The 27,809-nt window shown below is 54.5% G+C and overlaps 1 protein-coding gene across 6 annotated transcripts; it reads right to left on the bottom strand.

Moving 5' to 3' along the window:
* Window positions 1-97: 97 nt before the first annotated feature.
* On the bottom strand, window positions 98-27,793 carry Celsr3 (cadherin, EGF LAG seven-pass G-type receptor 3). Of its 6 annotated transcripts, none has more exons than XM_087563926.1 (36): window positions 23,790-27,785; window positions 21,482-22,132; window positions 20,941-21,166; window positions 20,577-20,692; window positions 20,131-20,219; window positions 19,856-20,013; window positions 19,135-19,298; window positions 18,804-18,929; window positions 18,554-18,723; window positions 17,987-18,172; window positions 16,672-16,788; window positions 16,160-16,331; window positions 15,865-16,006; window positions 15,662-15,782; window positions 15,185-15,368; window positions 14,771-14,872; window positions 14,546-14,560; window positions 12,590-12,684; window positions 12,194-12,403; window positions 11,725-11,920; window positions 11,346-11,501; window positions 10,866-11,037; window positions 10,099-10,266; window positions 9,775-9,901; window positions 9,494-9,700; window positions 9,076-9,250; window positions 8,773-8,885; window positions 8,233-8,312; window positions 7,617-7,740; window positions 6,991-7,107; window positions 6,748-6,896; window positions 6,436-6,545; window positions 5,926-6,084; window positions 5,048-5,248; window positions 3,479-4,370; window positions 98-1,773 (listed from the first exon to the last, which is right to left on the bottom strand). In XM_087563926.1, exons 1-36 carry the CDS (start codon window positions 27,508-27,510, stop codon window positions 1,746-1,748), a joined length of 9,939 nt encoding a protein of 3,312 aa, XP_087420052.1. In that variant the 5' UTR covers window positions 27,511-27,785; the 3' UTR covers window positions 98-1,745.
* Between the last annotated feature and the right edge of the window lie 16 nt (window positions 27,794-27,809).

Here is a 27,809-nt window from a genome sequence, read left to right as displayed (position 1 = left end):
TATTTTGGAGGGAGGAGAGCTCAGATTCCTACAAAGGTCATTCTGGGTGAATCATTCACAACAACCATCCTACATCTGAAACAGGAAGAGGAACAAGTCTTTTCTATAGAAGTTTATTCCCAAAACAGAGCGCGGCTTCACGGAACAATTTACACAGACAGGGAAGAGGGCCACTGTTGGAAGGGGACCCCAGAGATGGGCATCTACAGAACCTAGGACTTAGTTAGCAAGGACACTCTCCCCACGGACAGGCCTCTCAGCCCCTCAAGGGCGGGGGTCAGTCTGGGTAAAGAGAGCTGGGGAACCTGGCTGGTGGGATTTGGCACAGACAGTGAAGTGAATATTTGAATCTCAGACACTGCCTCCCAAGAGTATGCACAGGGTAGGGGTGGGTGGTGTTTGCACAGAACCCCAGTCCTGAGCCACCTTTGGGGCAAGCTGTTAGAAGACTCGGCTGACCTTTGACCTGGGAAAAGTTGGGATTAGAAGCCTACCTCAAGATGGCCAGGTGGGGGGCATCACAGGTGGGTCTTTTAGGCCCCTCCCCCACTTTTTCTACCTTTCACTTGTAAACAAAGAGGGGGAAACATTCTGAACTGTAAACAAAGTGTATAAGTCAATGTTTTAAGCTGTAAACAATAAATAAAACCCAACCATTTTAAAAAATAATCTTGGCCTGTAAACAAAGTAACAAAATTTAAAGTCCCCAGAACTGGACATCAGACAAATAACAAAGGAGAGTTTTGTGAACGGGATCCTAACCGTCATTTTTCCCTTTATAAGGGACTAACTGAAGGTGGGGCAGCCACTGCTGCAGCCTGTTGCCAGGGAGGATCCTGTAAACAGTGGGAGACTGTGGCACCTACATTCTGGGTCTTGGGTTCCCTAGTTTCCGCTCCCTTTGCTAACTGCCCCCCCCCAGCCCTCAAGGGGACAGTATAATGAATCAATGGCACCACAGACTAGTGAAGGAGGGACAAAGAAAGGAGTGTACCCTCCACCCACCCGCTATAGGAATGTCTGATTAGAGGCCCAAGTCCCTCCCAGAGGGAGAAAGGGAAGCCTTGATCTGTAAACAAGACTTCTGCTGCTCCACCAGCACCCGCAGCAGCAGTCCTAGGTCTTAAGGCAGTAAGCGGCAGGGACTCCATGTAATACATATCCACACCCACAGGGAGGAGTGGAGCACATGAGCCCCCAGGAGGAGGACGGAGGGCCCCTGTTTCCAGGACCAACCCCCAAATAGGAGTTTGGCCCTTGGGGCATCGGAGAAAATGCAAAGACCAAATTTGCACTCTGGGCCCCAAAAACGTTCAGATCAGTGTGGGGGAAGAGGAGGGGAAAGAGTGGATCGGCCGGACTGGTCCACTCTACCGAGAGATGAAAGAAAAGAGATGATGCTTTGCTAAGGACCCAAAGGAGGCCAAAATGCATCTCTCTCCCATCCTCTTCCCCGCCCCTAGCCCAGTCTCAAGACCCCTGGGAGAAGGAAAAGCTGAAAAATAACATAAGCATATCTCTCTGGTTACAAAGTTACAAAATGTATAAAAGTCCTCCCTCAGCCCCCACCCCTGCACCTGCCACACGCATGCTCACAGATGCGCACAGGAGGGACCTCCACATTTCACTGAACTGAACTGAGGGGAGGGCTTGAGGAAGGCTGCCTTGGGATCAGTCCTGAAGTCTCTTCGGTCAGCCCAAATCCTCCGCTGCCCCTTGGTGGCTTCTCATTTGCTGGTCGCCCCTCAGGAGTGACCCTCGCTTCTGGGAACTCTATGGAGTTGAATGTGGAAATGGAAGACCATGGTTAAGAGGAGGAGCCTTGTCTGCACCCTCGGCCCCTTCACGCCCACTCCAGGATTCTGAGCCCTCCACACACACACCTGGACCTCCACTCCCTTAGATTCATTAGCAAGGCTACTTGGCTGCCTAGGTCTCTCAGTGCTTAGCAAGACACCTTCCATGTTGGCATACTAAACTCAGCATTAGTCAGATAGTGTCACAAACCTCCACATCTCAAGGAGTTCATTTCCCTAAGCTCCCTCAACAGATGAAAAGACTATTGTCCAGTTCGTGCTGTGCCAAGGTCATAGCAGAGGAGAGACGGAACTCACTCTTGTGGTTCTAAAGCCTGAATCCTTACTCAGTCGCCTGGCACTTCTGCAGACCCCAAGGCTGGACTGCAGGGTACTCTGTCATCCTTACCTTTCAGCAGCCCTCTCGAATTCCAGGCCCCTAAGCTCCTGTCCCGTCCCGTCCCTCCCTTATGTCCTCCCTCAACACTGGGGCTTTGCTCCGTCCTCTAGGTCACCTGCCCCATCCCCAAAGACCCATTTTCCTCACAGTCATATCTCATTCTAAAGATAGCCCAGAACTTGCCCTGGGAGTTATTCCGAGAGAGAGAGAGAGAGAGAGAGAGAGAGAGAGAGAGGGAGAGGGAGAGGGAGAGAGAGAGAGAGAGAGAGAGAGAGAGAGAGAGAGAGAGGGGAAGAGAGAGAGAGAGAGGGAGAGAGATATCTCCTATTGACTTATAAGACCTGGCAACTCCCTAGCTGGGCCTTGCTCACTCTGAGTCCCACTCTGGACTCTCCCACTTTCTTTCTCAGATTCCTGTGCATCCAGCTGGGTGTCTCGGACATCTTCAACCCCACAGATGTCCTACATGCACCTGAGATGTACTGTGGCGCAGTCCCATAATGATGGGGTGCAGTAATGAGTGGGGGATTTAGTCTCAAAGTTAGCACTCAGTATGACACGACACGCTGCTAGTCCACATTACCTCTCAGGCAGGGCCTTCTGAACAAAGATTCCACACATTGCCTCATGCAAATGCCGGATTATTCCGTACTTCCATGCCTTGTCTCCTCCCTACCCTTTCCAGCCTTTGGAGGTGCTTTTCCAGGTCATGTAGCACTGGGAGGCTGGCTCTAACCACACAGCCAGAAAGTTCCAGCTAGTCCTATTCCCATTTCTAATGGAACTGTCCCTGATATGCAGCCTCCTGGCTTGCTGGGATGGTTTGTATACCCAGGGCCCAGGGAGTGGCACTGTTAGAAGGTGTGGTCCTGTTGGAGTAGGTGTGTACCGCTATGCCTGGATCCGGGATGTTTTGTCCCAGGCTGACTTGAACTCAGAGACCTCCAGGCCTTAGTCTCCTGGGGTTAAAGGCCTGTATTACCTTGCCTGGGCCTAAGCTTTTCATAGCCACTATGCATCAAGATCTCCATGCCAAGATCCAGAAGATCCAGTCTCCCAGCTTCAAGATCTGGATCACAGGTGAGCCCTCAATTCTGGATTGTAGTTCATTCCAGATATAGTCAAGTTGACAACCAGGAATAGCCATTACACTTGCTGAGCCTGGGGTAGCCCTAATCTATGAAGCAACTCTCACTGCACTCTGTGGTAGAACTCAGGCACAGGTACATGAAGAAGCTGCCCTAAACTGACAAACTTGTGAACAGGTGACCGGACTGCTTACTCTGAATCAGGTGACAACTCCGAGATGCTATGAGATGTGGCTGAGCGAGGTGTGGAAGGTCCAAGTGCAGAGGCTGTGGCGGAAGGCGTGGCAGTGGTGTGAGGGCCCGAGGGTGTGCTCGAGGACTGCACAGAAGAGAGGGCTGAGGAGTTGAAAGAGGCAAGGATGGAGGACAGAATGTCCAGTTGCTCTGTGGAAGGACCATGGCTAGGGCCGCTGGCTGGGTCCTCCCTGGCTCTGAGAAGCTGTGGGGCTGGCCCAAGGGCCTCTCGGGAGGGGTGTCGACTAGGCACTTGGTCCAGCCGCTCCCGAGAGTTCGAGATCCTAGATAGAGAGTCCAGGGGCCTGGATGGCAAGAGGGGGTCCCTTGAGAGTGGCCTCTGTGGAGACAGGGGCAGAGGTGGGTGCTGTGGGTCAAGGTCCCGGTTGCGTCGGGGTGGGGGAAGTGTGCTCAACCATTCTCGGGGTGCCCCTAAGTCCAGCGCATCCCGTGACCCAAAGCGGCCAGCCATGGTTCCAGGGTAGTCCCGAGGGGGCTGTCTCCGTGGTAGTGTGCTGCCCCTATCTCGGGGTTCCAGGCGGGCTGGTGCAGTATCCAGGCGCTCCTGGGAGCCTGGTCGGCTCAGGGGGTGCAAAACAGGTGCAGGAACTGGGACCTCTTCTAGTCGCTCCCTACTCAGCTGTCGCCTTAAGAGCAAGTCCAGCTGTTCTCGAGAAGAGTAGCGGCTGGCCGGCTGTGAAAGACTACCTGTACCCCCACCTGCATAGATGCGGCCATAGGAGGCAGCCGGCACAGCACGGTGGCCCAAGGTAGCTGCACGGCACCAGGACAGCTCAGGAGTGCCTCGAGTCTGAGGTACCAGTGGGTACTGCAACCTGTTCTTCAGGATGCCTGTGGAAGGAGCAGAATTGGGGACCGGGTGTATGTCCAAGAGCGGGCAGGAATCTACTAGCTAAGGAAGTGCCAGCTCCTGGGATCCTGTGACAGAACTGAGGTCAGCGGCAGTGTCAAAGGTCCCAGACAGCCAGCGGAGGAACAAGAGTGGAGAGGGTTGGGGATTTAGCTCAATGGTAGAGCGCTTGCCTAGGAAGCGCAAGGCCCTGGGTTCGGTCCCCAGCTCCGGAAAAAAAAAGAACCAAAAAAAAAAAAAAAGAGTCCAAGTGGGAAACTGTGATCCTGTGGGCCGAGCTAGGGCAGTTATTATGGTACAGGGTCAGGGCAGAAGAGGGATACCCCAAGTCCTGGAAATACAGGCTTGGGTCAAAAGGATAGGAATTCCCCGGGGTTGGGGCAGGAGTGGTTTCCAATGTTGCTGTAATGCAAGACTGAGGGTGGAAACCTTTTGTGCTGATACAATCTAAGGACCCAAGGGTACAAGCCAGGATGTGGAGTGGGCAGGAACTCCACAGATCAGGCGGGGAACATGAGGCAGGGTTGAAGATCACATTCCGGTTAGAGTTGAGCAAAATGGTCTCCTCATTTGGGATCAGGAAGCTAAATTCCCATAAGTCTGAACCTAAGCAGCTTCCAGGGCTCCCACAGTGAGGTCAAAGGGTCAGGGATCCTACCTTTCCTCTGCCGCTGTGCCCGGCCCAGGGAGGTTTCATCTCCACTGGTCAAGGCCAGTTCAGGCTGGTTGTTGTTGGCTGCGTCTTTGTTGCTGTCTAGTCCGAGGCGCCTTTCAGAGCCCCACGCCTGCAGAGCGCACGGTGCTGCCTCACACTCCCCCAGGGCTGGCCAGTAGGACAGTAGGTCATTGCCGTCCACATCTGTGAAGCCAGTGCAGGTTACAGAGGCCCCTGGCTTGACTCCAGAGTTTCCTGACACTTGTGATTTAGACTCTGTGACCCCTGATACCCTTCAAGTCCTGGCTATCTCAGCTGGTGAGATGGCTTTGCCCCTTTGACACCAAGTCTGGCAACATGCATCTGAGTCCCAGGAACACACGGTAGAAAGAGAACCGACTCCCACAGGTTCTTCTGTTACCTTCACATGAGTACTATACCATATATACATCTACGCACGCACGCACACACGCACACATGCATGCACGCACACACACAAGTTTGTACACACAGAAGAAAAATCTTTTTCAAAAGAAATAAGAATGGGAGGACCTCCCTTCTCAGATCCGTGGAGCCACTGAAGGAAAGGTAGTGGTCACAGATAGCGGCCATCCTTAGCTAGAAGGGTTTAGATGAGGTGGAATTTCAATGGCCGAGCTAAGGGAGACCAACTCACAGGGAAGCCAGGGGCTGAAGGGACAATAAGTTACTCTGTAACGTCTCTGACTTCATTGCCATTGCCCAGGTTGTTGCTGGGTTCCCAAGCACTCCCAGAAATCTGGATAGAATGGGGGTCAGGAACCCTGAGATGGTAAGGTCCCTACATCACATCTAAGTGAGATATGGATCCTTCGATCACCCATGGCATCAGCTCCTATCACCTTTGGGGTGGGCAAGGAGCCTCTCACTCTGGGCTGCCCTGCGGAGTGGACGTTGGAAACGCCCTCGAGTCCGGCCATTGTCCTCGCTCTCTGAAGATGGGATGGATAGGCTCCTCTCCTCCTCCAAGGACAGGTCGCTGTCAGAGTCAGAGTCTGCACCTGGAGTGGAAGGTCAGAAGGAAGGTGAAATGGCAGGGGACTTGAGGGATAAGAAAAGGTCCTGAGCTGTGAGGGTCTGGAGGTGGGCGAGCAAGACAGCAAGGGGGTGAAGGTGGGGACCTGGATGGAGCTCGGCATGGGGGTTAGGATCAGAAGGGCTTGAGTCAATCATGGATGGACTAGGTCAGGAGTGGGTTTGGACAACCAGGGATGGGTAGGTGCTTTTCCAGGAAGCCACCTGACCGGAGCCTGTCCCACCAGTTAGCTACTGCCCCCATTTTGGGGCAGAAGAAAGCAGATCATGAAGACCCCCTCTAGCCCCTCCTCCCTGGCCCAGGGCTCCAACTCCACCAGCGTCTCGATGGAACATAGCCACATCCAGGTCAGTGGGGCCGGCGTGAGCCTGGAGGCTGTGCTCAGCGTGCTCAGCGGTCGAGCCGTGACGAACCAGAACATTGTCCCTGGAAATGAAGAATCAGAGAAGTGTGTGACAATGTGCTTGGGAGGCTTGGGACTGTGGAATGGCTGAGGAGCCTCTGCGTGTTCAACAGAAGACATCAGGGCAAAGCATCAGTCGAGTTCCAGTTAGCCATCCTCCCTCAGATCTGGTAAGGTCAACCCCAAGTGAAGTAGTACTGGACTACGCCATATACGGTCGCTTACCTGAGGTAGCTGCGGCCCCGCTGGCTGTCCTGGTCCTGGGCCCTGCCTGAGCGGGCACTGCTCACTGAAGAGACGGTGGAGGCACCAAGAGTGATGCGGATAAGGCCACTCTCCTCAAAGAGGGCTGTGTTGTTATAGGCCCCAGACCCCTGAGGGAGGTGGGTGGGACAGTGTGTGAGCTAGTTCTGCAAAGCCTCAGATCCAGGCTTCCCACGCCCACCTTCAGCCCTGCTGGTCCCTCACCGGCCCAGGTGCTGGCCTTGTTTCCTCGGGAGCTGCCTTCTTGCCTAGACAGGCTGGCGTCCAGGCGGCCCGAGCATCTGCATTCAGGACACAGAAGAGCAGCAGCACAGCCAGGCCCTGTGGGTCAGTGAGGGTCAGCGAAGGTCACCGAGAGATCAGAAAAGACAGATGCTCCGGACATAGTCAATGCGCCAATCAGGGGCCGATAAAAAAAAAGGCTTTATGGATCAGCACCAAGGGGCGTATTAGCTGTCACGGGGTAGCGTGAGTCATTGAGGAATCCAAGGGAGTAGGGATCAGAAAAAAAGTCACGGAGAATCTCAGGACTAATAATGAAAAGGGCCTATGGCAGGAGGGGCTGGAGTCAGTAACAGCCTGGTCAGCAAGGGGTCAGAAGTTGCAGTGTGGGTGAAGGTCAACCCAGGATCAGCACCCAGCCTGATGTCAGTGTCTAGCTGGGTGTCAGCTCTAGGCCTGGAGTCAGCAACTAGGGTCTGTGTCTGGTCTGGGATTAACGTATCCTAGTCAGTTAAGCAGAGTGAGCTCCAGGCCTGGTGGCAATGCCAGGCCTAGGGCTGGAGGCTCGGATGTTTTAGTCTGGGTTGGGAGAAGGGCCCCAGAGGTACCTGGAGGCCACAGAGTCCAGCATGGAGGTAGTGGAAGGCCAGTACGCTGTGGTTGACTGCCAGAAGGCCAAAGAGCCAGGAGGCACTGACCAGCAGAAGGAGCAGAAAAGAGCTGCGAAGGGTCCTGCTGCAAGGACATGGGGGGACACAGGAGGCACACCAGGGTCAAGCAGGGCTTATCAGGGGACACAGGAGGACACACAGCGATGGAAGAAACACCTCCCACAGGGACACGGAAGTCTTGGAAGGACACTGAGGAAGATGGGCAGTCACACAGAGAACCGGGAGCGTGTTGAGGGAGCCGCAAGAGACCATGGGAAAGCCAATGAGTAAGGTAGCCATGAGAGAAACAGAAGACAGAGACATACACGGTGGGGTGAAGTGAGTCATTCAGGCCACTGGTGATTCCAGGGAGGCCCGGGGGACTGAGGGCAAGAGGGAAAGCACTTTGGGGGCCAGAATACAGCAAAAATTCCAGAGAGGAACCATAGGCCACGGCAAGGGTGACTTCCCTCCATGCAGGATTTTGGAGTCCAACCTCCATCAGGTATGCTTGGGGCCCAGAACCCACCCAGGAGGAGATGGCCATTCTGAGAACCCCTACTAGCCAACTCACAGCACAGAGGTCTTCTTGGCCTCCCTCTGCCCTGTGGAGCAGGATGTGCGGGCCGCGAGGAGAAACATGATTCCATTCATCTATACCCACAGTTGAAGGGGGAGAGAGAGAGAGAGAGAGAGACAGTAAGGAACAGAAAGAGACTAAGACTACATGCCCAACCACAAAAAAAGAGAAAGAGAGAACAAGAGGGGAGAGAGTGAATTGAAGCAAAAAAGGAGATAGAAGAGCTGGGGGGGAAAATCACACCGAAAAGTCAAAGATGAAGAAGAAAGCTGTGTGGGATTGTGAGAGACTCAGAGAGAAACAGGGGTGGAACAGGAAGGGCAGTCAAGGCTTGGGCCCCCGTTAACCTCGCACCTCCAGGCCAGTTGAGTGGGAGCTCACTCTGTGACCTGGCATGAGGTGGAATCAGCCGGATGCCATGCACTACCACCTGGCCCTGCCTCACACTTGCTCCAAGCCTCCTCCTTCCTTTCCTCCCTCCTTCCCTCCCTCCCAAGACTAAAGCACACAGGTAGCCAAGAGCCAGACACTCACCACAATAACAAGGACTATAGGACCGGCAAAACTCCAGATAAGAGGTTCGTGGATGGAGATCCAGCAGAAGTCGGGGTTCCCATAGCCCTCCGGGTCCAGCCCAACAGCAAGGCCTTTAAAAAGAGAAGCAGTGAGATCGGAGCAGCATATTCCCTAGTATGGGAAAGAAATGGGGTAAGGGCAAACAGGCTCCTTCCTGAGTAGGGAGCATGGGGACTGAGGTCGAGGGATCATGACATGGTTTGAAGACATAGTCTGGGGTTAGAGTTTGGGGATCACAGGCCTGAGAGGGTAAGACCTCACCCAACAACACAGCAGGGACGCCCCAGCCCAGGGCATGGTAGAAGCGCATAGCGCCACGATCCACATTTCGAGGCTCAACCTGCATTCGGTAGAGGTGCAGGCCCTGCACGAGGAGCCACGCGAAGGTGCTGAGGAAGAAGTAATGTAGGAGGATGGCGACCACTGTGCACAGCAGCTGAAGGCGGGGCCAGAAGATGGGTGTCAGAATCCCTCCCACCCGCCACATCCTCGACTCCACCCCAGACATCCCCTTTCCACTTAGTCCCCTAACAACAGCATCCGATCCCAGCCAGCATCCTACCCTAACCCAGGACCTGGACTTAAGCATCCCTGATCTTAGATCCCGAGCTTCGGCCTCAGGCTTTCCAGAAAAGGGTGGAGTCACTGAGACGCAGCTCCCCTGGCCCTGGCCCCACACCTGGTTGTGGGTCCTGTGGATTCCCAGCAGGAAGAGAAGCTCTGCCACTCCCAGGGCAGCTGCCACATTGGCATGGATCCCACGCACGTTGGACTTGAGGCTGCGCAGGCTCAGCAGGACAGCTGCGGTCAGAACTAGCGCAGTCACAGACGCCGCCACGACCACATGAGTGAACACCGCCAGCAGCTCTAGGTCTCCCTCTAGCCGCTGTGGAGTTAAGGATGGTTACTGGGATGCCCTGTTGACTTCCCACTCCTTTGGGTCACAGAATACGACCCTACCTCACGGGGAGAGGCATCCATAAGGACCCCGAAAGTGCCCGTCCGGCTACAGCGACACCGTGCATGGGAGCCATTCCTGTGTACCAGCTCACAGTCCCTTGCCGTCCACATCCCATGCTGGTCTGCCCTGTATCCAGAGGAGAGTTGGGTCCACCTTCCTGCCTATGTCCCAATGCAGGCAGGGATTAGTGAGATGGTAGGGGAGGATGGGGGTGCCTGGAGTTGGGGAACGGCATTCCTCATGGGGCTAATTGGACAGTGGACAGGCTGGGACACATTCCAGAGTTTAACAGGGACAAAAGGGTTCCAGAGTGGGGTCCTCACGGGCCAGGTGGGTCCCACTGCACACAGATCGCCTTGCTCCGATTCGCTGTCTGTAGTAGGCGGAACTCAAGGTTGATTGGGGACACTAGGGCACCTCTGAGGAAGTTGCGTCCACGAAAAACAGCCACGCTGACCACCGGGGAGTTCATAACAGGGTTCTGGGGAAGCCTGAGGAGATACCCATCTGGTCTTGGATACTGCTGACCCAAGACTAATTGCGCACTCTCCCTGCCTTCAAGCCACAGGCCATGGCTGACCAGAGTTTGGGATACCCTCACAGCACAGAGTGTGTGTAAGAGCGCCAGCCAGCGTTTCCTGGGCTCCCAGAGGCTTCAGACTCACTGCCTAGACTGGGGCCTGAGGCCTGAACAGCTCCAGACTGGTCTGTATTTATCAAACTTTCCCCTTCTCCTGTCTCCATCTGACCTTCCCAACCACCCTGCCTTTGCCTATCTATACCTGGATCATGTGTGTACCCTTCTTCTGTATGAGCATGCACGCATGTGTACGTGTGTACGTGTGTGTGTGAGAGAGAGAGAGAGAGAGAGAGAGAGAGAGAGAGAGAGTCTCCATCTACTCTTTATAACCAAAGAAAATTCACATGGAACCCAGAGTTCGGGTAACTCCCTGGAGGTGTGCTGAGAATTGTCTCTGTTTACCTGTGGACCTGCTCAGCTGTCCACTCAGTAAAGGAGTGCTGGGTGGGGTAGAAGCTCACAAAGGACTCAGGGTTGAGGGGACTAGGAGCTGCTTCTATAGCCTGGTACCTGGCGCCCCGGCGCTCAGCTTGGAACTGGGCAGGGAGAAGCCCTCCCAAGGCTCGATACACGAGTAGAATGACTATGGAGATCCCAGGCTCAGACTCAGGCTCCAGAGGGGCAGGTGGGGAGACCACACCGGAGGCTGTGGCGTTTTCTGCGTTGCTGCTTGTGGGCAGAACTGCCAAAGGAAAGGAAGGAGCTACAGTGGCCTCCTACCAAGAGTACCCACAGACCTAGCTCACACCCAACCCAGCACCAGGCACAGAGATCTCTTCCCCATAAATGCAACAGCTGGGGAGTGGAGGATACAGGAGCCATGAAAGGAACACAGGAAAGGTATCGAAGCTGATAAGGCAAAGGTGGCCTGGGGGAGGGGCTCACACAGGAGCCATGAGGTGGAAGGGGTCTGGAAGGAAGAGTCGGTGAGGGAGACATGGTATCAGGAGACAAGGAGGCAGGCCCAGAAGTCACCAAAAGGGCTCCTACCTTCAGAAGGGGATGGCTGTGGGGACTGGGAAGGCAGTAGCACATGAGTATGAGGATCCCAGGCGTCCTGGCCCCGGAAAAGGTTGCTGTGGTAGCGGGGGTAACGGTGGGCTCCCTGGGATGAACTAGGTTGCTCCATACGGTCAATGCTGAGCACTGCCCAAGAAAAAGAGGGGTAACCCCGGTCAGGGACCTCCTTCCTGTGCCAGAGGTTACATTCCCACCCATGTCCGTGCTACACCCCAGCCTCGCATGAGTGCAAGGCCCAGCAGAGCACCGGGGATTGGAGTAGGTGTGGCACAGCAGTAGCGTTGTTAGCCTCAGAGCTCCTCCTGCCCTTTTATAGCCCCACCCTTCTCCTGTCCCATCTACCACTCACTGATATTGGGTGTGACTAGTCCGACAGGATTCAGATATGTCAGGTCCATGTTCCTTGCAAGTGTGGCTGCATATTCCTCCAGATGCCGCACCAGCCCTGCACTACCCGGGGAGCCCCCAGGGGCCCGCTGCCCCAGGGCTGCCCACAAGTCTCCTGTCTCTGGAGCCAGCAGTGCAGAACCAGCCCATAGAAGGTTCTAGAAGGATGGAGAAAGAGATGGATTCACCCAGGTGGTGAGGATGTACAAAGGGTTGGGGCAGGTATGACAGGGTCTAGCCAGGTATTAGTGGGGGCCCAAGAGACAAAAGGGCAGGACTGGACACGGAAGAGTGCAGTGGTAGGACCTTCACTTTTCCAGAGGTGAGGATGGGTAATAAGCTGGGTGTCCAGGCTGGGAGGAGGTCAGGGAGAAGGAGCCGTGGAGCTGGGGGTTAGCGCCATGGAACAGGGGACATAGAGCAGAGCCTACCTCATTGAAGTGGGCATCTTGTGTGGCTGTCAGCCCGAAGCCCTGCTGATGGCTCTCGAAAGCCAGCAAGTAGGCCAACAAGCGGGCAGTGACTCGGACATCTTGGCTAAAGTAGTGGTCAGTCTGGCCGGTCACCTCCCGCAGCCTCTGAGCAAGCTTCTTGGCCTCCACAGTATCCAGTGCCGTCTTGTTCAGCTCTAGGCCATCCAACTGCCAGGACAAGGATGGCAGCGGTTGTTCTGTGGTCCTGTAGGCCTTTCTCAAAAGCCTTACAGGGAGAGAGGCTTGGGCAAATGAAAGGCAACTAGGAAATTAACGCCCAGGAGGTAAGGGCTGAGGTATATACTGGCCCATCGCAGGCCTGGGGTGGAGGGCACTATCTGGGCAGAGTCTCACCAGCAGACTAAGCTCTCGAAAGGCAGGAGAGGTACAGTTGAAGAAGTCAGGCTCCAGCCAACCGTGGTCTTCATCACACAGCCGCACCGCAGCACCTGAGGGCAGGCAATTCCTGGTCAGGCCTGGAGCCTGGGTACCTTTGCTGACAGGTGGTCACAGCACCCTCTTCTATCCCATAGGAGTCTGGAGGTAGGGGCCAGAGTGACAAGCATCTGTGGCTAGGTGCCTAGATGCTGCGGCCTGAGCAGGGTGGGTCCCAACAGCTTCTTTGTCAATTCTCCAGAGAGATCTGTGAGCCTTTCCCATGTGAACTGACCAGATAAATTAAAGTATGAGGATGTGCTGTAGACACACAAAACACACACATACACACACACACACTCACACACATACACACTCACACACACATTCACACACACATACACACACAAGCACACATACACACACTCACAAACACTCACACATACACACACACTCACACACATACACACTCACACACACATTCACACACACATACACACACAAGCACACATACACACACTCACAAACACACTCACACACACTCACACACACTCACACACACTCACAAACACACTCACACACACTCACACACAAGCACACACACACACTCACACACACGCACAAACATACTCCCATACATTCACTCACTCATTCATACATATGAGCTTGGATAACCTTACATGTCAACATGTCAACAATACTTATCACACACACACACACACACACACACACACAAGCACACATACACACACACTCACACACAAGCACATACACACACACTCACACACACACACTCTCACACACATGCACAAACATACTCCCATACATTCACTCACTCATTCATACATATGAGCTTGGATAACCTTACATGTCAACATGTCAACAATACTTATCACACACACACACTCTCACACACACAAGCACACATATACACACAAGCACATACACACACACACACACACTCTCACACACATACTCCCATACATTCACTAACTCATTCATACATATGAGCTTGGATAACCTTACATGTCAACATGTCAACAATACTTATCACACACACACACACACTCACACACACAAGCACACATACACACACAAGCACATACACACACACTCACACACACACTCTCACACACATACTCCCATACATTCACTCACTCATTCATACATATGAGCTTGGATAACCTTAAATGTCAACATGTCAACAATACTTATCACACACACACACACACACACACACACACACACACACACACACACACACAGCTCTCTTGTATACTCCCAAGCACACTGACATAGACAAGATCGTCTAGGAGTATCATCTGACCCAAGTGAGGCAGGAGCAGGGTTCTCCTGCAAGTTGTAACTACCCCAAATGGGGACTTTACTATCATTGCCTTCCCTTCTATGGGGTTGGGATAGAAGGTGAATAAGTTGTGTCCACCAGCAAAATAAAACCTAACTTCAATTCAGATCCCCAGCCCCTCAAGACAGACTCACAGACACATGCACAGGCACAGGACACACGTGTGAGCATGCGCACACAGAGAATCTCTGTCCAGCCACTGCAGAGATCTCAAGCAGCAGGGAAGGCCCTCAGGCAGCAAGGAGAAGCTGGTGGGTGACTCTGACCAATAGGGAGAGCCCTACAAGGACCCCCGGAAGTGGGGGAAAGTTCGTAAAGAAAGAGGAAGTGGAGAGAAGACCTGAAGGGTCTGGGATGATAGGGAGAGATCCCTTAGGACTTCAGGCTTCAGAGACATTCTCTAGGGTCCTCAAGTCACAAGAAGGGGCCTCCGGAAGACTAGGAGTAGGTTTTAGAAAGCTCAGGCAGCAGGGAGGGGTCTGCAAGGACCTTAAGCAGCAGGAGGAGGGTCTGCAAAAGCTCTGGCAATGGGAGGGGGCAGCGCACCTGAGCAAACACGTACCCCTTACCTGTACCCCGCAATCCTGCCCAGAAGCCAAGAGAAACAGATGGAGGCTTAATAACAGTGTAGGAAGAGAACCACTAAGAAGTATAAGGGGCCCACGTGAATGTCCCCCCTACTCCCAGCTCTTCACAGACATCTGACCACCAGAATTGGTGAAAGGGGTGACTAAAACAATCAGAAAAGAGATCCGCCCAACCCTCGGCAAGAATGCTACCCACCACATACTCACCCAAGGCCCCCCGGGGACAGGGTACTGTGGCCAAAACACCAAACTTAGTCTGGGGCCACCACACACCAGATCTCAGGGACTTGGGGCAGGCATCGTAGAGTACTAGGGAGAAAGGGGATGTTAAGCCTGGTGGCCAGGTTCCAGGCAAGGAACACCACACCTGCTGCTCTTCTACCACTCCTATGCAGAGGCCCAGAGTCTACCGCTCCCTTTCTGGCTTCTGAAGCGCTGGGCTGTTCCGGTCTATGACAGTCAGCCAAGTATGCTCGCTAACTGTAGGACTCCCTGGGTATAACTGGTCTCCCTCAAGAAGAGCTTCCTGGAACCCTCCACCTCCAGGGGCCAAGAGCACCACGGACTCTAGCTAGAACCAATTCTCTTCATGGGGGGGGGGGGTGGATAGAACTCGCTTACCTCGGCAACCACTGGCTGTCACCTCTGCAAAGGGGCTATCACAGCTGTTACACTGACGGCCAAGGGCTCCTGGGCGGCAGGGGCACTGCCCGCTGTGGGGTGCACATGAGCGGGAGGTGGAGCCCACAGGGTAGCAGTCACATGGGAGGCATGAGTCACTGCCCCTCGGTCGATAGTGGAACTCCTGTTTAGGGATGGGTCAGGGGCCTGAGGTCAGAGGTCAGGCTTAAGGGAAAGGTCTCAGGTGAAAGCTTGGGGAATGAGTAGAAGAATCAAGGGCGAAAGTTAAAAAGAAAACAAAATTAAGAAGAGCCCATAGGCTAAAAAGACTTGCCTCAGATGAAGACAAGGGTGAGAAGGGTGAAGGATGAGAGGTGGTAACTAGAGTGTGGGAGACAGATTAAGAGGTTAGAGCCAAGTCAGGTGGCAGAAATCATAGGGAAAGGTAAAAGGTCAAGGTTCAGAGTCTAGACCGACCTTGCAGTGGCACTGGCCACTTGTCTTGTTGCAGTTGGGGTCAAAGCCCTTGTGGACATCACAGTTGCAGGGTCCACAGGTTGGGCTTCCCCACCATCCCCGCGGGCACTGCTGATCCATTCTGGGAATGAGATTAGGTAAATTGTGTCAACGAGACTTCCGTGGCCCCGCTTGTTCCACCATCCAAGTCCCGAGCCTCTCACCTGTGCTCACAGTGCTGACCAAAATAGCCACTTGCACAGTCGCAGGTATAGCCGTGGGGGCCTCCTTGGAGGTGCCGGCACGACCCCTGGTTTTGACAAGGGTTCAGGAGGCAGGCATCCACACAGCCTGGGCCGTAGTAACCTGCAGGTTGGGTCAGGAAGCTCAGGACAGTGGTCAAGGAGCTCGGAAAGGGGCAGGGTCCTAACCCTCTCACTTCTTACCTGCTCCAGGCCCCCTAGTACCTGAGCCTTCTCCATAGCCCCTGGCTCCTTCCCCAACTCTCCCAACACCCACCTGGCCAACAGGTACAGGAAAAGGTCTGCCAGAGGTCTTTGCAGTTAGCGTGAGGAGGACAGGGCCCAGATGCACAGGGGTTGGTCACAGTGCAGCCAGGCTCCACATTGATTCTGTGGCTGGGAGGTGGCAGGGCTGAGGACCCAAAGGGAGTAAAGCCAGTCCACACCCCCTATAGGCACAGACGGCAAAGAGTGAGATTCACATCAGGACAGTCCTATGGAGCCAGACACCCAGTCTGATGATCCCCGACAGTCTCCACTCTTCCACAAGCCCACCCTCTAAATATCCCCCATCCAGCCCCCACAAGGATCCCTTACTGTTCTGCTTCTGACGCAGATTCCAGATGACCCCTGATTTTCTAAGCTAGACTCTCGCTTCCACCAAAGGAAGGTTTGATTTGTCTCTGATCTCTCTGGGTCACCTAACCCCACTCCCACGCCAACATGTACTTGAATGCTATTTTCCAGGTCCACAGTGACCCCGTATCGTGTTCTCATGACAATCCTCACCTGAATACAGCCAACCAGACCCTGAGGCCCCTCCTCCTTACTGCTGGGGGGCGGGCCTCCCACGTGGAGATGCTTTACTTTCAGGCCCTCCAGCTCACTCCCCATGGCCATGGTGTCCTAGAAGAAGGGGACAGTCAGCACTGAGGAAGGGGCACCTAGTAAAGCCCTGTCATACCCCAGAGTCAGAACAGCTTGCTACTAGCCCTGTGTGACCATGCTTTGTCCCCTGTATCAGAAGAATGGTTTGGGAATGAGCTGCCCCTAGGTTGGAGAATTTGCTGTGGCATGGGATATGTGTGTGTGTGTGTGTGTGTGTGTGTGTGTGTGTGTGTGTGTGTGTGTGAAAAGCTTCAGTTAAGACCTTAGCTCCAGGCTGGAGAGATGGTTAGCGGTTAAGAGCATTGACTGTTCTCCTAGAGGATCTCGGTTTGATTCCCGGCACCCACATGAAAGCTCACAACTGTCTGTAACTCTAGTGCCAGGGGCTCTGATGCTCTCCTGTGGTCTCCCTGGGCACCAGGCATGCATATGGCACACATACGTACATGAAGGCAAATACCCAAACACATAACCTTTAAAAAAAAAAAAAAAGCTATGCTCAGACAGACCTCTCCCTCCCGTACCCAGAGCCAACATTGAAATTTCTTATTTTGGGGCATGCGTATGAGTATATGGTATGTCTATGTGTCTATACATGTTCATATGTGTAAACGTGTGTGATGCGTGTAGGTGTAGTACATGTAGAAGCCTGAAGCTCACACCAGGTGCCGTCCTTAGTCACTCTCCGCCTCATTAAATGAGCTTGCTAAGCTCAGAGCTCACCGGTTCTAGTCTAGCTAGCCAGTTTGCTCAGGGGAACTCGTGTATCTTTCTGCTGAGTGCTGTGATTACAGGCAGCTGCTCTGTCTGCCAAGTTAGCACGAGTGTTCTGGAGATCCGAACTTGGTCCCTATGGTCATGCAAGCAGGTGCTTTATCCTTTGAGCCATCTCTACAATTTCAGAATTTTGACCTGGGGGCAGGTTAGAGATTAGGGAAGATACTAGAATAGGCTTTCAGGAATCAGGCAAAGTCAAAGTCCTAGCTACATAGGTACCCCCAAGATCAAGGCAGAAATCTAGGCAGCCTACCCAACACAGGCACCATTGCCTAATAGACCAACAGGGCTGGTGGAGCGGGATCAAAGCAAAGGGCTAGAAGAATGTCAGATGTGGTCATTGGAGGAGTGGGAAGGAGCCAGACAAGAGGCAGGGGTCAAATAAAATGGGTCTTGTTGGCAAGCTGAGAACAGACGACCCTGGAGTCAGAGGTCAAACCTGGAAGAGGGTGAAGTCCAGTGAAACCATAAAGATATGGTGGCCCCTTCGGCCACCTGGCTCCTCCTGCAGCTCCAGCCGAAGGTCATGCCACCGGCCATCGCTGACAGTCATCTGGTCTAGCAAGAGGTGGACAGCGTGGCCCGAGGCCCTACTGAGTGTCACAGACAGCAACCCTTGATCTAGCTGTGGGGAGAAATGCACAGCCCCGGGGTTAGATTGGGATGAGGTTGGCTGGTGAGATCAGAGCTGTAGCAGTCAGGAGCAGGAGTCAGAACAGACACAAAGCTATCACTGATACACAGTCACCTGTTCGGGGCTACCATGTTGAACAGGTTAGGGCAGAGCCGAGCCAGCAGCTATGGGTTGGTATGGTTATGAGAAAGAACTATGTGTATGTCCTTGCACATGCGGAGAACATTATGGTAGGGAGAGAGTCAAGGTCCAGGGTCCTGTACGTTAAGACGTCAGAGACCTGTGCTATATGACCAGGCCCAAACCCGGTTGCTGGGAAGCATCAGAGATTAGCAGAGAGGGTGACATGAAGGATGGGAAGGTCAGACACACCTTGCAGAGGAGCACACTATGTGGCCCAAGCTGCACTTGCATCAGGACCCCTTTTGTTGCCCGTGTTCGAAACGATAGTCCCAGGTACCATGGCACAGACACAGGCATGTCATTTCCAAAGTCCCAACTCAGGGTCCCGTTGCCTTGGAAATGGTAGGGATGGGCCATTGCTGAGGAGACATGAGAAGCAGGGTTACAGAACCTACCTTACCCACCCTGCATGTCCCTCCTGCCCCATGATGTCACTCACTGAGTCGACAATCTTTGCCACCAAAGCCCACAGGACAATCACAGCTGAAGCCGCCCCAGCGCTCAGAGCAGAGGCCACCGTTCTTGCAGGGGCCTGAGGCACAAAAGTGTGACTTGGCCTGACAGCCTGGGGAGAAAGGGACAAAGAAGGCATGAGCCCGAGGGGCTGAAATGAACATGGTTCCACACTCGTGTTTTCAGAAAGTATGGGTTTTACCATCTAATACTGGATTGGGGTCAGAGGTGAAGCCATCCCACGCAACCCTCCGCCTCCTCCTCATGATGGAGACAGGGATGGGAATGAGGAGAGGGAGGGGCTTGTGGGGGCCTACCTGCTGTAGTGCCATTGTTGGCGACAAAGGCTGCCATGTCCACTCGGCGGCCATCAATGTGCAAGTCTCGCATGCAGCCGATGAAGTCCTTGCGGGACACAGGGAAGTTCTCGGGAAGGTTGGGGACACCCCCCAAAAGCAGAGGGCCCGTCAGGTCCAGGGACCTGAGGGGTCAGGAGCCTGGGTCATTCGTGGGTCTAAAGCCAGAGTAGGGGTTGTTCCTAGGGGGCCACAGGAAGTAGGGGATAGCACTAAAGGAAGGATGACTAGGTAAGGGTGACAAGACCAGGCTGGGAGAAGAGTTAAGACTGCAGTTGTGGAGCCAATGGGAAGGTCTGGGGAAAGGTGAGGTACTCGGAGTCTATGATGCACAGTAAGGTGTTCAGGTGGCTGGGGTTGGGGCAGAGAAGAGGGATTGAAGGGGTGAGATGAGCTGATTCAACAGCCTTACGGTCTGCTTATGAGATCTACAGACTAGAGGCAAGGTGTGGCATTAAAGACTTAAGGAGTGTGGACATTTTAGGGGACAGAATGCCACTGGGACTCAGTGGAAGCCAGAAGCCAGGGGTGGAATATACAACTAGGAGCTAAGCTGAGTAGGCTTCGAGGGTCTTTGATGTGCTGGTTTGGAAAAAGAGCAAGGGGTTCAGTAGGCTGTGTGAAGGGTTTAGGTGGACTCTGGCAGGCAGAGAACATGAGGGTCAGGGGGTGGGGGCCTCACTTCTTGGAGCTTGTTTGCACACCAGCAGCTGCACACGAGTAGTTGCCGATCTCAGCACCAAACCGCAGAGCCACAGCCACGTTGCAGTCATCCACACTCAACACAGCCACCTTGTCCTTCGAAGGGCCCTGAGCACCCCCTAGCGCATCTGTCCGGGGCTAAAGACCAAGCACACCAATCAACAACGCCCGCCCCTATGGTAATTCCCAGGGTGAACTCAGCATCCCAGGTCCCCTATACACCCCAGCCCACGGTATGCCGGGGCTGATGACCACCTTGTTGTAGTATCTCAGATGCACTGTATGCCACTGGCCGTCACTCAAGCCTCCTGGCACTGTGGGACTGACCACTGTGCTGGATTCACCTGTGGGGAATATGCACGTGGGATGTTGTCTGGAGTTCCCAAGTGGCACCTTCCCACCCATTGACATAGGTACAGATACTCCTTAGATCATGCTGAACTAGTGTCCCCCTGGTGAGCATACTGGCTGAACTACTGTGTCCTCAAACCTAGGACAAACACAGGAGAAACACAGAGAGATGAACCTTCCTTGAGGGAGTGGCCACAGAGGCTGGTTCTCACTGTGGTGTGTTTGTCACTGAAGAGTGTGTGCAGGAGCTCAGTGAGGGACACCTGAGGTCATTCATGCATTGACCCTGCCAGCCATCCCAGGAACACATGCACCTACTCACTGTCACAAAGATCCAAGGGAGCACCCACCCGTGGAATATGTAAGCCGTACTTGACCAGCTACAAGCTCTAGAGCCAAAAAGTCATGCTTCTCATTCAGGCGCCCGTTGTAGAAGAGTAGCCCGCTGGGTTGCACAGTTGCAAACCTGAGTGAGGTGGAGTGGGACCATTAGGAACAGACATCTCACACCCTCTGTTTGAGAATCAACTCAAGCTGAGACGAAAGAACAGCGTGGGAGATGCCAGTGCAATGACCCTAAGATACCCCAGCAGGGGTCAAGGGAGAGGACGGTGTCCAGTGAGGACCTCAGGACCTGGCAGTCAGCAATCTGGGTCAGGGTCATGTAGGTAGGGACAGTGGAAAGACGTGCAGTGACACGGGGCGGGCACCTACGAGAGGGACAGCGTGAGGTGGAAGCGCTGTCGCAGACCGCGGAACATGACGAAGGAACTGGGAGGAAAGGAGCGTGCGGCCACCTCACAGCGCGGGCCCTCGAAAGCGCCGCCCGCGGGGCACTGGCAACGAAAGCCGCCATTGGGTGCGTTGGTGCAGGTGCCCCCGTTGCGGCAGACACCGGGCACACAGCGTCCAGCTTCAGTGTCCAGCTCGCAGTCTTCCCCTGCAGGGCGGGACCGTCAGAGGATGCCCCGCCCACGCCCCCCCAGGGGGCGGAGCTTTGAGGTCCACTTCCCCTCGTCCTCCGAATGGTTGAGCTGTCTGTAGGCACGCCCTCATAGGGGTCTATCTCCGCCGCGACCCGCCCATAAGCTCGTTGCCCCGCCCCGCCCCGCCCCGCCCCGCCTCTAGCTCATCTTGCCTACGGCTCCTATTACTCTTTGAGTTTTTAGGTTTTCTGAGAGCGGTGCTCAGCTGCTCCTCTAGCAGGACCCCGTAGCCTCAGAAAAGAGTCCCTCCGCTCACTGCACCGACTTACCGGTGAAGCGCGGGCGGCACACGCAGGTGTAGCCTCCCTCGCGCCGCGCGCACGCGCCGCCATTGCGACAAGGGTTCGAGTAGCAGAGGTCGAGCTCTGTCTCGCAGAAGTCTCCTGTGAAGCCAGGCGGACAGCGGCAGCGCAGACCCGCGATGGGTTGGATGGGTCGGAAGAGCGTGGAGGCTGAGGCCAGAAAGGGCGCGGAGGAGTCAAAGCGGAGGACTGACACGCATTTCATGTAGTTCTCGCACGGCTCGCGCAGGCACACGTTGTCGTCAAAGGGTAGCACGTCGAGCAGCGAGCGGGCCGCCAAGGCGGCACGGCGCACATACAGTTGCTCCTGTAGCTCTTCGGAGCTGAACCAGGGCCCTGCAGCGCCTGCCCCAGCCCCACGAGGTGCCAGCGCTGAGAAGCTCACGTTGAGCACGGTGCCCCCCACATCCGTGTCGTTCTGGATGTTGAAGATGAAAACGTCCTCGGTAGGTGTTGCGAGCACTGCAGCCACGCCTTCAAGAAAATGACCCAGCAGCGGTGACAGGAAACGCTCTTGCCACATGTTCTCCAGACGAACAGTCAAGCTGTTGGCCAGCAACTCCTCTGTGATGATGACCACACGCAGAACACACTGGGCTGTAACACTATGCAGGCCATCTGCAGGCATGGGAAGGGACAGTGATCAGTTTCGGGTCAGTAGCTGCCTCTCCTTGGGACACAAGGGAGCCAGTAATTATCTAGACCTCTGAATCAACAGACTGACCCCTAACAAGACACAACTGAGTCTGGGGCTTAGTAATCACCATCTGTCCCAGTTTCAAACTGCTGCTGCCTGCTCTGGCACCCCCAACATGGGAAGAGGCTTAAATCAGTAGTTGACACAGCTCAGATCTGGCCTTTAGCACCAGGGAGCTCCACCAGCCCCACCCCCACAATTACCCAAGACTAAGTCAATCTATGAACACACAAGAAATTCAGTAATTGCTCAGTAATCCATACTCCTAGTCCTTGTGATCAATAAGCTACCTCCACTCAGGATACAAGGAGAAGCCAGGACCACTAAGCCATCCATTCCTAGCTTCCCATTTTCCCTCAGTGTCGAAGAAACAGGACACCCGCTACAAGAAACAATGGGGGGTGGCAGGAGGCCAGGCACGTGGTGATACACACTTTAAAACCCAGCATTTGGGAGACAGATCTCTGTGAGTTTGAGGCCAGCCTGGTCTACAGAGTGAGTTCAAGCCAGAGCTACATAGTGAGAACAGTCTTGAACAAACAAATGAAACAGAGGAGGAGGAGGAGGAAAGAAAGAAAAAAGATAAGAAAGAAAGAAAGAAAGAAAGAAAGAAAGAAGGAAAGAAAAAGTGTAGCTTCAGAGGGTGTTACAGATCTATCTTTGGCCAACAAACTGCTCTCTTGTGGCACTGGATGAAGTCCTGGGGCAGTGAACGCTCAGTGGATGTCCCCAGAACTCTGGATCAGCAAGCTCCAAGAATATCAGGGACCTTGATATGTACCCACACTTTGGGTTCTCTTTAGCATGTTTTAGTTAGCAAACATTCCGGACTTGGGTTTTGTGACTTCAGTGTCCATCTTGAGATGAGAGTTTTGTTCACCTCAGATCTAGTGTGTGTTGGTTGGTCCAGAAAGGTTGGTTGTTGAGAGAACTGGGAGTAAACAAAGATTGTGCCTCCTCTGTCTGCAGTGCCAGGAGTCCCCATTCCCCGACTGAGACAGAAAGGATTCTCCAAACCTCTGGTACCTTTAGAAGGTGGGACTTCAAGAGCATTTCCCACCTTATGAAAGCCCCGGGGAAAGGAAGGATGTTGGATTTCTGGACCTTTTCCCACAGGAAACAACCTTGGACTGATCTTTGGAAAGCAAGGTAGACCCACACTCCTGCATGGCCTGCTTGAGGCTGCAAAAGTAAGCTAGTCCTCCTAACCACTGAAGTGAGGGATGACTAGATCCAAAGTAACCGTTGTCTAAAACATAGGCATGAAATAAACAACCTGGCTTCTCCTAGAAATACATGAGCAAAAAAATCCAAAACAAAACCAAAACAACAACAAAAAACTAAAACCCTCTGTCCCCTCCCCCTTTAAAGAGAGAGGAGCAATCCCTATAGAAGCTGTTATTGGTTCTTAGATGCCCTAGAACCTTCAGGATTCTGTAAAGACACTCCGAGAACCTAAATAGAATCTCTGAGGTCTATGGGAGCTCTTACTGGGTAGGAGAACTCATCACTTTGGGATTCTGTTTGAACCCTGACAAGTTAAGGTCCTTAGGTTACTTGTTTACTTCACACCCTCACCTGTTACTGTTACCAACATGGACGCCACTAGTGGGCGATTGTTGTCTAACTTTCTGCTGAGTCGAAGCTCCCCACTGGTTTGGTTGACCACTAACAGCTGCAGTTCATTGCCCCTCTCAAAGGAGTAAAAGAGGTGGTCAGAGACATCCGGGTCATAAGCTGGGATTCGCCCGATGATGCCGGAGGGGAAAGTGTCAGATCGGTTGGATACATAGTTGTTAAAGAGGATCTGGAAGTTGTTGAGCACAGGACTGTTATCGTTCTGGTCGACCAGGCGTACATGCACGGTGGCCCGGCTAACTAGAGGAGCAGATGTGGCCTGCACCACAATCACATATTCCTGACGAGCCTCATAATCCAGGTCAATGAGTGCTGTGAGTTCTCCAGAGAAGATATCCATTTGGAACAGCTCGGGGATGTTCCCTTCCACGATCTGGTACATAATATGAGCATTGGGGCCATCATCAGGGTCCACTGCGGTGATCTGAGCCACCACCGACCCCACAATGCTGTTCTCCTTCACCCTCACTTCAAACTCCTCAGCTGGGAAGACAGGTGCATTGTCATTCACGTCTTGTACAGTCACCTGGATGCTGACTGGAGTCCTCAGTGGGGGCACGCCACGGTCCACTGCATAGGCAGTCAGCTCATACACTGGCACCGCTTCCCGGTCCAGTCGCCTCACAGTCCTGACGATGCCAGAGGTGGGCTCAATGGTAAAATCTCCATCCCCATCTTCCCCATTCTGGAAAGTGTATTGGACCCGGCCATTGGCATGAGCATCCCGGTCAGTGGCTGAGATCTGCAGAACACTAGTGAAAGGTGGAGCATCTTCAGAGACCAAACCTGTATAGTGGGAGGCCACAAACTGGGGCGCATTGTCATTCACGTCGTTTACCATAACCTCCACATATGTGGTATCTGCCTTCTGTGGTATACCGTTGTCCCGAGCAGTAATGGCCAGTGTATAGGTCACTTGGTCCTCATAGTCCAGTGGAGCTTGTAGTGTAATGGCCCCTGAGTCTGCATCGATTCGGAACTGGGGCAGGTTGTCTTCCAGAAGGTAGGTGATACGGGCGTTTTCACCCACGTCATCATCAGAAGCACTGATGACCACCACGGTGCTACCCACTGGGCGGTCTTCATTCATGCTCACTGAGTAGTGAGCGCTTTGAAAGACAGGCCTGTGTGTGTTGGCATCTGTGATGTTGATATGCACATAGCAGTGGTCGTGAAGGGCACGGTCAGATGCAGTCAGCACCAGCTTGAAGTAGCGTTCCTGCTTGTAATCCAGTGGCAGAGCCAGGGTCACTAGACCCATGCCACCTTGGGTGCTGATGGCGAATCGGTTCCGAGTGTTGCCACCTGTGATTTGGTAGCTGATGGCACTGTTGGCATCTCGATCTACCGCAGTCACACTGACCACGCTGGTGCCCACCGCTGCGTCCTCGTTGAGCCGAAGGTGGTACTCTTTCATGGTGAACTCAGGCCGATTGTCGTTGACATCCAACACAGTTACTGTGACACTGGCTGAAGCAGAGAGTGGGGGTGAACCATGGTCTCGAGCCTCCACCCCAAAGAAGTAATGTTCCACAGATTCACGGTCCAGGGGACCACTCACAGAGACCCAGCCAGTGGCACTATTTATCACAAAGGGTGTGTCTGATGCCACGCCAGTTAAAGAATACTCTAACCTGGAGTTCTCCCCATGATCTGCGTCCACTGCCTGAATGTGAATGACTGAGTGACCCAGGGGTGCATTTTCCAAAACAGAGACCTGAAAGGGTGTGCTGACAAAGATAGGACTATGATCATTGATGTCTACCACCTGGATGCTTGCCAGGCCTGTGTTGTTGGACAGTGGTGGCCGGCCTGCATCTTGTGCCCGGATACGCAAAGCGTATTCTCTCTCTGCCTCAAAGTCCAGAGGTGCCATTACCTGTATCTCACCCGTGAGACTATCGATGGCAAAATGGCCCCGGCTGTTGCCGCTGATGATGTTATAATGTACCAAACCATTGGCATCCTTGTCCTTGTCCGTGGCCGTGACACGTAGCACCACCGTGTGAGGGCGTACATCCTCACGCACCTGAGCCACATAGCGCTTCTCGCTGAACTGGGGAGCGTTATCATTCTCATCCAGCACAGTTATGTGCACTCGTACGGTGGCTGAACGTGGCCCAGGCTCCTGACCCTGGTCACTAGCCTCTACCACCAGCTCATAGCTTTCCATGTGTTCCCGGTCCACGCGGCCACTAGTGCTGATAAGGCCGGACCGTGGATCAATCTCGAAAGCAGCGGCCGCTGCGGTACGAGCAGCTGGCGACCCCACGAAGCGGTAGCGCAGGTTGGCATTAGGTGGCGCGTCACCGTCCGTGGCACGCAACTGCAGGATGGGGTAGCCTTCTTCCACATTCTCACGAAGTGTTTCCCGATACTGGGCTTGCTCAAACACTGGCGCGTGATCGTTGCGGTCAGCTACTGTCACCGCCACCATGGTGGTAGCTGAGAGGCGCGGTGAGCCGTGGTCCTGTGCAGTCACTCGAAGGTAGTGGCGTTCCATACTCTCACGGTCCAGAGCGGCCGCCGTGCGTATGAGGCCACTCTGAGGATCAATGCTGAAAAGCTCCAGCGAGCGACTGTTCATGAGCGCCGCCAGCGAGTAGACGAGGCGCCCGGCTTCGCCTGGGTCCGGGTCTTGCGCCACCACGCGCAGCACAGCTGTGCCCGCTGCCTCATTTTCAGGTACAAGTGTTTGGTAGTTGTATTGAGGAAACTGCGGGTGGCGGTTTGCAGCACGACGGGAACGAGCCTGGTTCGTTGAGAGTATTCGCTTGGCTTCAGCACCAGTCGGGAATCCGGGAGGGCGCGGCCCAGGGCGCTCAAAGAGGAAACCGCGGCGGAAGAGACCGCGGGAGCGCATGCGCTCGGGAGCTGTCCGAGACTCGTGAGGTGCTGAACCCGGCGCAGGAGCTGTCCTCACAGCACGTGGTGCTGAATCCTCCCCCAGGCCAGATCCCAAAGAGCCGGGGAGGCAGTCCCGCCGAAGGGGTCCCCTATCCACTGTGGAAGTCGCGGATCTCTCACCCTGACCCTTGTGTCCTGGCTCCCATAGTTTCCCGCAGCAGCGAAAGGTTTCCACTCTTTTGCGGATGCTTCTCCTACCATTACGTTGGAAGGCCACTGGCCTGGGGCTATCAGGCTGAGCCAGAAGTTCCGAAGGGTGAGGAGAGCTGTTCCTCAGATCAGAATCCCCTGGGGACAGAGCATCTAGTGGCAAACTACCTCTTCGTAAATGCCCTGTCCGCCCACAAGAGGAGATCTCTGGGTGCCAACATAACAAATATCCCGAACCCTGACCTGCCTCTTGCTCGCGACTACCTAATGCCTGGACCACCGGCTCCCGGTTTGGTTGCTCAGGGGCCCCTCGACCATTCCGGGCGTTTTGCCTACCTACTCGGAGCTTCATGAAGACAGGTTCCCTGACCCCCAGGCCAGGATCTCCATCTTCCCAGACGCCTGGAGACTCGGGACAAAGAGCTACGGCTCCACTGCCGATTTGAGCTCTTGGCCCAGTAGCAGTAGCTACCCCTGGGTCCCAGCCCTGATCCCCACCGCCCCCCATCTCCTCCCGGCTAGACGGGAACAAAGAGAAGAGAAGGAGCAGTAGTAACGGGGTCGACGGTCCCGGGAGACCCCACCATAGAGGCCGCCTCGCCATCACCCCCGCCTCCCGTCACGGCCTCCGCCGCCCCCCGCCCGGGTCCGGGCCTTGGGCCCGCCCCGCTGCTCTGGCCCCCTCCTGGGCCCCTGCCACCGCCCCGGCCCTCGGCCCCTCTGCCCGTCGGTCCGCGCCGCCACTGCTCTCTGGGCACCATCTACTCCGCGGCCAGAGCCCGTTTGGCATACGGCCCCGGCTTTTGCTGCCCCCACCACAGCATTCCCGGCGCCGCTGCCGCCTCCCGACGCTCCAACATGGCTCCCGGCCGCTCGGATGGTTTGCTCCACCTCCGCCCCGAC

Source organism: Rattus norvegicus, chromosome 8 (genome assembly GCF_021556685.1).
Source record: "Rattus norvegicus strain SHRSP/BbbUtx chromosome 8, alternate assembly SHRSP_T2T, whole genome shotgun sequence".
NCBI classification, from domain to species: Eukaryota; Metazoa; Chordata; class Mammalia; order Rodentia; family Muridae; genus Rattus; species Rattus norvegicus.
Note: the sequence above shows the minus strand (reverse complement) of the source record. Positions and strands in the feature narration are given on the sequence as shown.